The sequence below is a fragment of the Psammomys obesus genome, unplaced genomic scaffold (genome assembly GCF_907164565.1).
Source record: "Psammomys obesus unplaced genomic scaffold, mPsaObe1.curated_primary_1811, whole genome shotgun sequence".
NCBI classification, from domain to species: Eukaryota; Metazoa; Chordata; class Mammalia; order Rodentia; family Muridae; genus Psammomys; species Psammomys obesus.
This window is the reverse complement of record NW_026596095.1, coordinates 16853803-16865389: the sequence shown is the minus strand read 5'-3', so window position 1 is coordinate 16865389 and position 11587 is coordinate 16853803. Positions and strand designations below refer to the sequence as shown.

The 11587-nt window shown below is 42.1% G+C and overlaps 1 protein-coding gene across 1 annotated transcript in view; it reads left to right on the top strand.

Annotated features, from left to right (window-relative positions):
• Enpep (glutamyl aminopeptidase) overlaps positions 1-11587 on the top strand; it is a 76328-nt gene that overhangs the window by 38330 nt on the left and 26411 nt on the right. The window contains exons 8-10 of the mRNA XM_055628105.1: positions 390-455; positions 4814-4879; positions 5006-5157. Coding sequence (XP_055484080.1) covers positions 390-455; positions 4814-4879; positions 5006-5157 — 284 coding nt within the window. The remainder of the gene's footprint in view (positions 1-389; positions 456-4813; positions 4880-5005; positions 5158-11587) is intronic.

Genomic DNA, 11587 nt, shown 5'->3' with positions numbered 1-11587 from the left:
CCTTCCTTCCTTCCTTCCTTCCTTCCTTCCTTCCTTCCTTCCTTCCTCTCTTTCTTTCTTTCATAGAGCGCCATCTGCCGGCTCAATTCTGGAAGTGCAATAACCACCGTTCAGGTCTTAAGTCACCGACATAATGGCACTTTGAGCAATTTCTCTTAACCACTCAGATATTTATTTTAGAAGCTCATACACAGAAGGGTGGCGTGTTTGCATGTGTATTCATGCATGTGTGTGTGTATTTTACCCTAAATCATAACACAATAACTATGTAATTCATCAGAACGATCTTCAAGAAACACTCAAATATAATCATAAAATGTTGCCATACTGCTGACCACTGTTCCTGGCAGAGTTTCATTAATTTAATCGATCTCTTTCTCTTATCCTAGGGCGCCTCTATTCTGAGAATGCTCCAAGACTGGATAACACCAGAGAATTTTCAAAAGGGGTGTCAGGTACGATCTCTTAGTTGGTGGTAGCTGCTAGATATGCGGCTGACAATTGCGATTGATTAAGGATGATTGTTTTCTTCATTTCCCTGGACATGGACACACAAACAAGAGCTGAAGGTATGACAAAAGGTGAAGGGTGACTTTACGTCAAGTTAAGGCTCTGCGTTGCATCTGTCATGATTATTTACCGGAAACGTCATGGGGGAGGGTCATTCAAGTGGACTGCTTAGTGATCCTGGATACTCTTTACATGTGTGGTATGCAGCTGGATGGCCATGAGAAGATAGACCAGATGGCCTAAACAACAGGATTTTATTCTCCCACAACATGGGGTGTGGTGAAGCCCAGGGTCATGGTGCCACATTTCACTTGCTGGTGAGGATCTATTTGTCCCGTGGACAGCCCCGTGGGCCCTCATGTGGCACAGGGAACAACTACTCCTGTATTTTTTGTAGGAGCATGGCTCTCACCATGAGGTCACCTCATAACCTCAAGCCAGCCGGAATGCCCTCTGGGGGCTGCAAGGCCAGCATGTATGAATTTGGGGGCACAGAGTTTGCTTCATTGCAGCATGGCACGGATGTTTAAATCTCACTCTACTGGTCTTCCCATACAGAAAGTACAAGGCTTTTTTCCCCCTTATTATTGATTTGGAAAAGCATTGATATAAATATTCATATTCTTATGAAGTCAGTGAATAAGGAGGTGCTGCTCCCTTTGGGAGCGAAGGCAGAACAACATCTTGTGATGTTCTGCACACATCCTGGGTTAACCTGTCACTCCGCTGGGCAATCCAGTTCATTTTGTTCTAGAACACCCTACGCCGATTAGCTCAAGGTTCATGACTCCTAATCTTTATTGAAGTCACTACAACACATTCTTATAACTGCCCCATCCTCTGACTGAGCCCGTTTCCACCTAGAAATGGATTCACATACCGGCTGCTTCCCTTCCCATCCAGTCTGCAGCTGTGCCAGCCCAGGGACTTGGAACAGCCGTTTCTAATGGCTTCCAGCCCGTATTAGCACAGGAGAGAAAAAGTTCACACAAGAAGATCAGCTTCTTGTGCTGTTTCCCAGGACCATCCCATGGCAGGACAATGCCTCCCCTCTATAGCCCTCACGATTGCCACATCTTCATGGGTGGCATTTATCCCTCTCTTCTATATCCTAAAAGGAAACGGTCTCTTTTGGGGGCCGATAGTAAAATACCTCTGTGCCTATTCAAGTAGGCGTAGAATTTAGGAAATATTTAGGGCGCATACAAGGATTTTTGCTCATTAATAAAATGTACTGGGCCAGGTGTGGTGACAGAGGCCTTTAAATCCCAGCACCATGGAGGCAGAGGCGGGTGGATCTCTGTGAATTCATGTCCAGCCTGGTCTACAAAACAAGTTCCAGGACAGTCAGGGCTACACACAGAGAAACTCTGTCTTGAAAAAACAAACAAACAAACAAACAAACGTCCTGTGAGGATATGTGATGCAGGAGCTATGAGCGTGTCTAAGGTTCCGTGAGCTTCAAGCTCAATGTTCACCGCATCTCTCTCGTGTGCGTATTCATGGGGGCCGCCTCCCATGTCCTCAGGTGTGCCTCAGCGCCTATACAATTCTTCACAGAGTAGGTCATCGAGAAGATGTTTGTTGAGTGAATGTCTATAATGTACAGCATTGAAGACATAAATAAAACCAGCAGGGAATGGTGGGGCACACCTTTAATCTCAGCATTTGGGAAGCAAAGGCAGGTGTATCTATGAGTTCAAGGCCAGCCTGATCTATGTAGTGAGTTCCAGGCTAGCTAGAGCTACACAGTGAGGCCCTTCCTCAAAACAAACAAAATATTTAAAAATAATAATATTAAAAAAGAAAAAAGAAAACTTGCTTTTGAAAACTCTTACAATTCTATTTGTACAGTTTTCATTTTAAACTACCACTTAAGACAACAGAGGCTCAGTATCTTAAGACCTGACTTTAAATTAAATGCCCCTTCATTTTAACTTTGTTGAAAACTATCGAAAAGTCCTTAGAAGCAAACAGCTGAGCTCTCTCCTCTTTAACCTAATGTGTTGTCATTAATTTTAAAAGTCTCACCTGAGACTAATAGTTCTCACATTATAACAGTCTTTAATCATGACCACAAATGATCCTACAAATTAAACCTGGACCAATGGATAACAGGTAATACATTCCCTACAATCATAGTGCTCTAGAGTAAATTTATAGGAAAAAGAAATGCCAAAGCACTTTTGTTTTTCTTTCAATTTTCAAATCCGAACTGATATTTTCAGGTATCAGTGTAACTCTCAGATCACCTGGGACATTCAACCTCTGACTCCAGTCACCCTCACGCTGTCCTCACACCACGGCTGTTGCACCAAAGTTCCAGGGTATAGGAAACCGGAATTCAAGGACTATCCTTTACAAATTCTAGCTTCCTACCCAGACTCGATCTCCATTAGAAAAATGGCCAGTGTCGAATTTGGGTAAACCAGTTGCCTCCTTTTTTTGTGCTCATCCCACCAAGCACAGCATCACATAGCAAAATGATGCTTATGTTAACCAGAAGACTTCTGGGCCACAGTTATGCACTGTAAGAGATGGTGAGGCATTAGTTACAAAATAGCATTACGAGAAAGGTATCTATCCATCTTTTCTTGTTCTAGTATTGGTGCTACCTGGGAAAAAGGAGGAATGGCTGAGCTGGGAAGACCTTTTCTTCCTAGAACACCAACACCACACACTGTTCATTCTCCTTTTGTGCTCATCAGTACCAACTAACAAGGGAGCTATGGCCTAGGTTGTCATGGGACTTAGACTTGGAAGATGATGTGTCTGTGATAAGTAGAAGAGAATTTCTTGTATAGAATATTAGGATGCAGTGATCTAGAAAAAAAAGTGGTGCTTTTTAGTACTGTTACGAAAATTTCACCTTGGCTTCTAGATCATGAGAAACAATAACCTACAATGAAGAAAATAAACAAACAAACAAACCAATGCCCACACATTGATCCAGCATTCAGAGTCTTGCCAAGATGTCTCAGACACATCTCTCTTCCTCCAAGGACATAGGCATTTGGCCAGGGTCATTTCTTTCACTTCAAAAATGAGAGCATTGTATTCAATCATATTTAAGGTCCTATCCAGTGCCAAGATGGCTTGCCTATTTCTCTGCTCAAGATCTTGTTAGTGTACGAAAAAACACCCATTTAGCAAGAGGATAGACACAAGGTAAAGGGCAGCCTAGACTACACAGGGATAGAATTCTATCTCAAAAATAAACAAGAAACAGAAAGCAAACAACAACAACAACAAAACCACACATACAACAACACCCACTGAAGAAATGAACTCCTCCAAGATGATTTTAGGAAGGCACTGCTCTGAAAAAGATCACATTAACCCACAACTATAGTCACAGTTGTTAGTAATACTGAGTGTCCAAGTCTGGAACGAAGACCAGAAACAGACACACTTCTGCCTTCCTTCGCCTGCCCTCTGGCGGTAGTGTTGAGAAGTGAATTAACCAAGAGAATTAACTTGGGACCAGTATTCCAAGCCAGCTTCTGCCCCAAGGGAAGTGTTCCGGGATTCTAAGTTTGTTTTAGCTCTAAGTGCCTGAAACCAAGAAGAGTCTAGAAGATAATGCAGTCTAGATACTGTACCTCCCGAGACATTAGAGCAACGTAGAGACTAAATGTTACACAGAAAGTTTAGCGCCGGGAAACACTTGTCAAAGTTTGGTTTTTAGGTAAGATTCCCACAAATTAAATAGCACGGGTCTACAAAGCCACAGGAAGCGGGGAGAGAGCAGGAACACTAGCCAATCTCTGGAAGACCATCCCCAAGCAATGCCCAGTTAGGGGATTAGGAAAAGACTGGGAATGTTTTCTGGGGGCACATCCCAGGGCTTCTGAAATTCCCATGCAGAGAGGTCTTGCGACAGCTCTATTTAAAATATTTATGTTTTAGAAGCATTTGAAGAGTAAAGACTTGCTCTCCTAAGTGAGTAATTTCTCCCACTCACTCATAACCATCTTTATCATTATTCAGAAGACATGCACATTCATTTCCTTAGCACAATCCCACTACTGTTTTTAAAATTCAAATACTAAAGAAATGTCCACTTTTAAAATGGTTGAAAAATGGAAAGAATAGTTAAGAATATGAAACTCACACGGCATTGAAATATCAGTGTTCATTAATGATGTTTTACTCTAAAAAAGCCATGGCTGTTCCTTGTATGTTTTTTCTGTGTCTCATCTCATGTTATGGAAACAGCATGGACAGCTATGGGAGATCTAGGTGATACTAGTGAGGCACAAGAAAAGCCAAGGCTGAGCTCTAAAGCATTTACCTTTTACAGATGTACTTGAAGAAATTCGAGTTCAAGAATGCAAAAACTTCAGACTTTTGGGAATCCCTGGAAGAGGTAAGGAAGACAATATTCTCAAACATTTCTTTGTCCAACTTAAAAGTGATTTACATTTTAATAGCACTGATCTTTCGTTTCCCCTTATTTATAAACAAATGGCGCTCCATTGTCCCCCAACACCAGGCAAGTAATCTGCCTGTGAAAGAAATAATGGACACCTGGACTAGCCAGATGGGCTATCCTGTGGTTACTGTGATGGAAAAGAAGAACATCAGCCAGAAACGCTTTTTGTTGGACTCCAAAGCTGATCCTTCTCAGCCACCATCAGCACTTGGGTAAGGCTTTATGAAAACACGCTTAAAGGAAGAGTAGAAATGATTAGGTCCTGCTATTGTTGTGTGATTGGTATGTGACAGTATGAAGGCATAGCCTAAAGGTAAGAGTGGTCAAAGCTAGCTAAATGAAGGAGTAAGCATGCACATGCTCATACACACACACACACACACACACACACACACACACACACACACACACAGCCCTCTTCTACTTAGACACCAAAGAATAGAAGAATGGAAGCAGTAAGAGGTGAGTGGGTGGTGATGTAGGCAGTGTGGAACGCTGGGAGAAAGGCTGAAGGAGAAATTGTGGCCCCAAAGGAACAGGGAAAGATGCTAACAGAGAAGGACAGGGGCCTCCCTGTCTTAGACAGGCTCTGTACTCATGATGTACTTGAAGAGTGCAGAGGAGCCGTGAGAAACGAAGCTGAAAATAGGTCGAGTAACCGAGTCCAGATTGTGTCATTTGGACCTACCACTCTCCACTTTGTTCCTACTCATCACTGCTGCCCTCACTGTAGAGGACTCTCAGAAGTCTGGCAGTGGCCGCAGGCAGAAATCCAGATGGCTTGTTTCCCAACAAAATAGATGAAAACAGTAGAGGACAGCCAAAGACTTCCGCAGCAGAGGCTCCAGAGCAAAGCCTTCCTTGCAAGGCGGCTGGGTTGGGCCTCCCCTAACGCCTGCTTACTGGAGAAGCTTATTTCTAGAGCCTATCTTTTCCCTCTACAGTAGACATGGCAACCCAGCCCCCAGGAATAATCAACTTGGGCTTGAGCCATGATTCAGAGGGTGATGGACTTGCCATGTTAGCACTGGGGAGTTTGCATCCCTAGAACCCACATGGGACAGATAGAGCAGCGTGCATAAGATGCTAGAGAGGTCTTGTCTCAAGTAAGGTGAACGGTGAGGACCAGAACCCCAGCTTATCCTCTACCCTCCACACAAATGTGATGGCATGTGCACACCCCCACCCAGATACACACATCATACCGATGACACAGAACAATAGTCAGCTCAACTCTCCTTTCTTACATATGAATAGACAGTGGGGACACATGGCAAATCCATAAGCTCAAAAGCTTAAATCCCATGTGTACAAGCAGATGAAAGAAAAGGTCCTGACTCTATGGACATAATTTAGAAACAACAGCAAACACACACACACACACACACACACACACACACACACACACAAAGGAAAGAAAATTATAAGATATTTTCAAAGATTTTTTTAAGCTATTATGTTTATCATCCAAGACAGTGTGTCTTAGGCAAATTGAGAACACAGAAAGAAGCCTAAAATTTTGGTTGAAATAAATTTGGGAGAAATTCTCCAAGAATATAAAACCAACACGATATGAAGAAGATAAACATGAAAGCCTAGTGCCTAGGAAAGAGGTGTCCCTCAGAAGAAAACAGCTAGTCACAGTGGCATAGTCTGTAAGAGAGTGTTAGGGCCTGACCCAGGTGTGGCGGGAGCTGTGTCTCTTTCCAGCTGGCAGGGATACTATCTGTGGCTTGTCCTTGGGCCCTGTGGGTGTTACCACATGGAGATGAGCAAAGGCTATGAATTGTCCTTGGAGAGCTGGTTGTGAAATATCAATTAGCATCTGGTAGCTCATGTCCTTTCACAGAACAGTGACACCAAGAAAGATGGAGCGAGCTGCTTGCTCCAGCTCTACTTGACACCCATATAGAAGCCTGAAAATAATTTAATTTTACAAAATTTTATTCTTAAACGGAAGTAGAAGGACAAGTCATAGAAGTGAACTAGACCATGCCCCTCATGAATAAATTAGAACCTACTGGCTAAATAACTTAGTAAAGTTAAATTGCAGAGTAAAGCCAGAAACCTTAGCCTGAGGGCAGGATGTGAAGGCTGAGGGTTTTCAGCACCAGCTTTTCAAATTTTTGATTAATGATGAATTTATGTACAAATTGTACAAGTTAAATTCCCCTGACCATCCAAGAAGCACTTCACTTAGAAATTTAATCAAAATCTCTTGTACATAGCATAGACACATATAAATGTAATCAAGTTCATCTAAACACTACTAATTAAAACTTTATTAAATTCACTTCTAAGCCAGGCAGTGCTGGCACCTCCTTTAATCCCAGCACCCAGGAGGCCGAGGCAGAAAGATCTCTTAGTTTGGGACTCCCTGGTCTACAGATTGAGTTCTAGGACACCAGGGCTACAGAGAAATCTTTGTGTCAAAAACCCAAAACCCAATAATTTCAAAGTATGAAGATTCAAATAAGATGTATAAATCTGCATCAGCTACATTTTTATTTCCTATGTGTTTTTATAAATCTAATTAAAGCACAAATATAGGGCCAGTGAGATGGCTTAGCTGGGGAGGGCACTTGCAGCCAAAATGGATAACCTGAGTTCACTCGTTAGAAGCCACACAGTGAGAGGAGAGGACTGGCCAACAAGCTGTCCTCTGATCTCCACATGTGTGCCTTCTCCGGACTGAATAAAATAAGTAAATAAGTGTACAAAACATTAAATCCACATGGGAGTATATTTAAAAAAAAAAAAACACCTTTTAGCATGTTAAAAATATGAGCCACAGTTTTATCAAACAAGATTTAAGCATGGCTACTGAGTTACGATGTTTTAAGAGTTTCAGCTAAAATGACCAGACAATATGTTATTCTCTTTAATTTGGTAAATTTGGGGGGAAAACGCCTGAAATAATATAAATCCAGCAAATGGGATGATCTCAAAACTTACCCCAGTTACGAGTTTTAGTCATCAAACCTTGTCGAGTGTTGTAGACACACACGTGTGCACGGTTATGGAGCTATATCGCACGCATTTCTGAGGTACCAACCCCCGCTCACCGCTTTGGCAAAGGGAACATCAAGCCTTGGGACCAGCCCTGGGACACTAGCTGCAGCAGCCATCCTAAGATAGTCCAGCTGAGGCCTGCCAGCATGAATCCTGGGTATATTAGAGTCTCTTAGAACTACATCAGTCCCTAGGCAGAGCTCCATCCCCGGCCGTACCCGACTTTTTACAGCTCTCCTTTCTACTCTTAATATCTTGTTTGAGTGGAGAGAATTTCACACCTACCCACTTCTCGTTCACCTTGCGGTCTCCACCACTACTTGAATCTTACTGGAGAGACCCTTGCATCTCTTTTGTGATGATTTTGATGTTGTTTTATGTAGTTTTTATATTACGGCATGTCACACGTAAACTATCATAAGGTCAATTATTTGGGAGTAGTTACTACAACACGAGGGAGGAAAATCACATGGTATTAAGAAGATATTTTGGAAAGCTTTAATAACTATAAACTTGTTTCTTTGAGGTTACCGTTTTGCCTCAGTGAATTAGGTTGGCCAACTTCAATACTACCAGACCTTGTCAATGCTAAATTGCCAAAGCATTTCTCACATGTGGGACAAGTATCCACTGGGAAGTTTCACAATGATTATTCCCTCCTGTTCTACTTATGCACTGATTGACAGCCTCGGGCATGGGAAGTTTACAGATGTGATAAGAGACTTTTGTTTCCCAGGCTTTAATATTTAAGGTGAGAAAATTGGTGCAAAAGGAGTGACGATAGCATGTCTGTAGAGCTCAGAGTTAGAAAGCATCCAGCAAGTCATGTGATAGGTGATGGAGATTCAAGGCCCAGACTGGGACATGGGGCTGATGGGTGTGGCAGATATGCCAAAGTTTTGTATTGAGCTAACATTTTTTAACTGAGCTTTAACATGCTAGGAGTTCAATCAGCGGATCTGCAGAAAACACCTTCCCTTTAGAACATTCTTCTCAACCGACAGGACATCCTGGCCACGTTTCTAGAGAGCTGAAAGATCTTTGCAGACACATGACACGATACATACAGCACGGATTTGGTGAAAGATTTTACTTTCTGTATAAAACTTGGCTTTGGGGATTTAGCCACGCTAACAACACACTTGGGCATTTCAGAAATTAAAATCACCAAGGCATTATAATTGTGGAAGGCATCAGAGACTAAAGAGCACTGAGAATGATTAAATTAGATTTTTCTAAGATGCTGATTGCTACTTACTTGAACTGGAGAAGGATTCAGAACGCCTGTTGTGCTTACCGTACTGAGGCCCGCTGTCATCCTGTCCTGAAAGCCTTAGACACTCAGCTCTCCCCCAGGGAGCACAGTCCAGAGACACTTCTGAAAACTTCTGAAGACTCATAGTTCACTTCAACTGGATACCTGTGCCAGTGTGGGTCACTGTGGCATGTATTTCTGGGCAGCTATGCCAGTGGGTCATCAGGGGATGTTTTCTCTCTCTGTACTTTTGAAGAGGCTATGATGGAGAAAGCCAGCTGCTTCTTACTCTCATTACACCTGGATCGAGGCGTAGGTCGCCTTGTTTTCAGGTGATAATTCAGCTATAAAAATCAACTTCATTGTTTTTGGCTTGGTTCTGTTAACAGTTTTAAACTGTTTCACTTATAGTTGCTGATTTTGTTTGTTTGTTTCAGCAAATTACATTGGCCATGTATAATTTTGCCTGAACTTGGCTATTAAAATGTGTTAAACAACAACATCCTTCTGTCTTGCAAAACAAGTTTCCACTAGGCAGGTTTTCCAGTAATTGTTTCCTCCTGCCGTGTGTAGCCATGGATTTATTACACTGAAGACAGCCCTGGCTTTGTTTGAGCAGGAGAGTTTATAGTAAAAAATAAAAAATAAAAACCAAACCAAACCAAACAAACCTTCATTGGCCATCAACTTCACTTAATGTAGACCCTTCCCCCGCCCCCAAATTGCAGCCAAGTTAAACAAACATATCATCAGGCATAAAATCCTTTTTTTGTTACAATAAAATTTAAAATTTCATTCGGCAAAAGAGTACAGTAGTAACATCTATTTGTTAATATTTTTCTTATTTTTTTTAACCAGATACCATACATTTTATTTTGAATCCTAGAGGCATGATTTTTAGGGATCACTTATCATAAAGTGAATTTATTTGTTCCATGTTTATAATACACAATTATATATTCACAGGAGAGAAAATAGGCTCTTCCCTATTGAGAACATTTTTAAAATAATCAACAGCAGCTGAACAAGGAAGCAGGAGACTTTAAGACAGAAGCAAGCCTTCCCTTCCTTGTGTTTCACTGTATTAAGATATTAGATTATAATAAATAATTTCAGGCAGCCCATTATCTCGTATAATTAGGATACATGAATTAAAATGTCTAAGCAGCACCTTCATCCTCAGGGTGGGAGGAGAGGTGGGGATAGTCCTTTCCCTAGGCTAAGGCTCAGCCTCCCTCTGTTCAGCGTAGTCCTGTTTGGTAGACGATGTACCGATGTACCGTCAGCTACATTGTGACTGGGTGACCTCTTCTGAGCACCTTTCTCTTTGCCTAATCCAAGATTAAAACAGGCTTAGAACAGAAAGTTTTGTCATTCAGATGAGCACGATGTGGGTCATGAGGCCTTTCCCATCTCTTCAAATGGACCATTTCTCATCTCTGTCAGTGGGATTCCTTCGTATCAGGACCCTGGGTGCCCATTCCACATTAAGAGAGAGAAGAATGGGAGGAGGTGAGCCATCTTGGATGATTAAGTCAGTGTCAGTGGAGAAAATTAGAGTGGCCATGTTTAGCATCAATGGAGCCAGAAAGAAACTCACTCAGGAATGATTCCTGGCACCTCTGACTTTAGATAGCATGCAATACCCTTTATCACTTCATTTACGTGATTTCTACTCTTGGACATTTTATGTTCCCAAATCTTTTCCTTGCTCAACTGAGATTAGGTACAATAAAGTGACGCTAAAATTAGAAGACAGTAGTGTCACTGCCTTCTATCATTTTGACTTATGAAACTCTTAGAAGCTCCCATCCACCATGGAGAAGGGCCACATTCAGAAGAATGAATTGTCTGGAACTTAGGGCTTTCAGGCTCCAGGGTCCTGAAGGCAGCCCCCAGTTAGCCAGGTGGGAAAACATTCCCAGATAGGGAGGGGGAAAAAACTGCAAGGAGATGGCTTTGGATAAGCCGGAAGCACCCACAGCATTCACTGTAGAACTCAGGGAATCATTTACACACTGGTCTCCTGAAACATAGCCAGACATTCTACTGGAGACAGGAGGATGGCAAGTTCAGGACTTGCCTGGGCTGCAGAGTGAGTTCAAAGCCAGCCTGTGAAGTATACAGGGGCTTTGTCTCAGAATAAGAAGTAACTCAATGCTTTTATTTTTAGCTTGTTTTTTTGTTTTGTTTTGTTTTGTTTTTTGATTTTGATTTTTGAGACAATGTTTCTCAGTGTAGACTCTGTGTAGTCTTGGAACTCATTCTGTAGACCATGCTAGCCTTGAATCCAGAGATTCCCCTGCCTCTGCCTCCTTTGAGGGCTGTGTTAGGGTTAGGGTTAGGGTTAGGGTTAGGGTTAGGGTTAGGGTTAG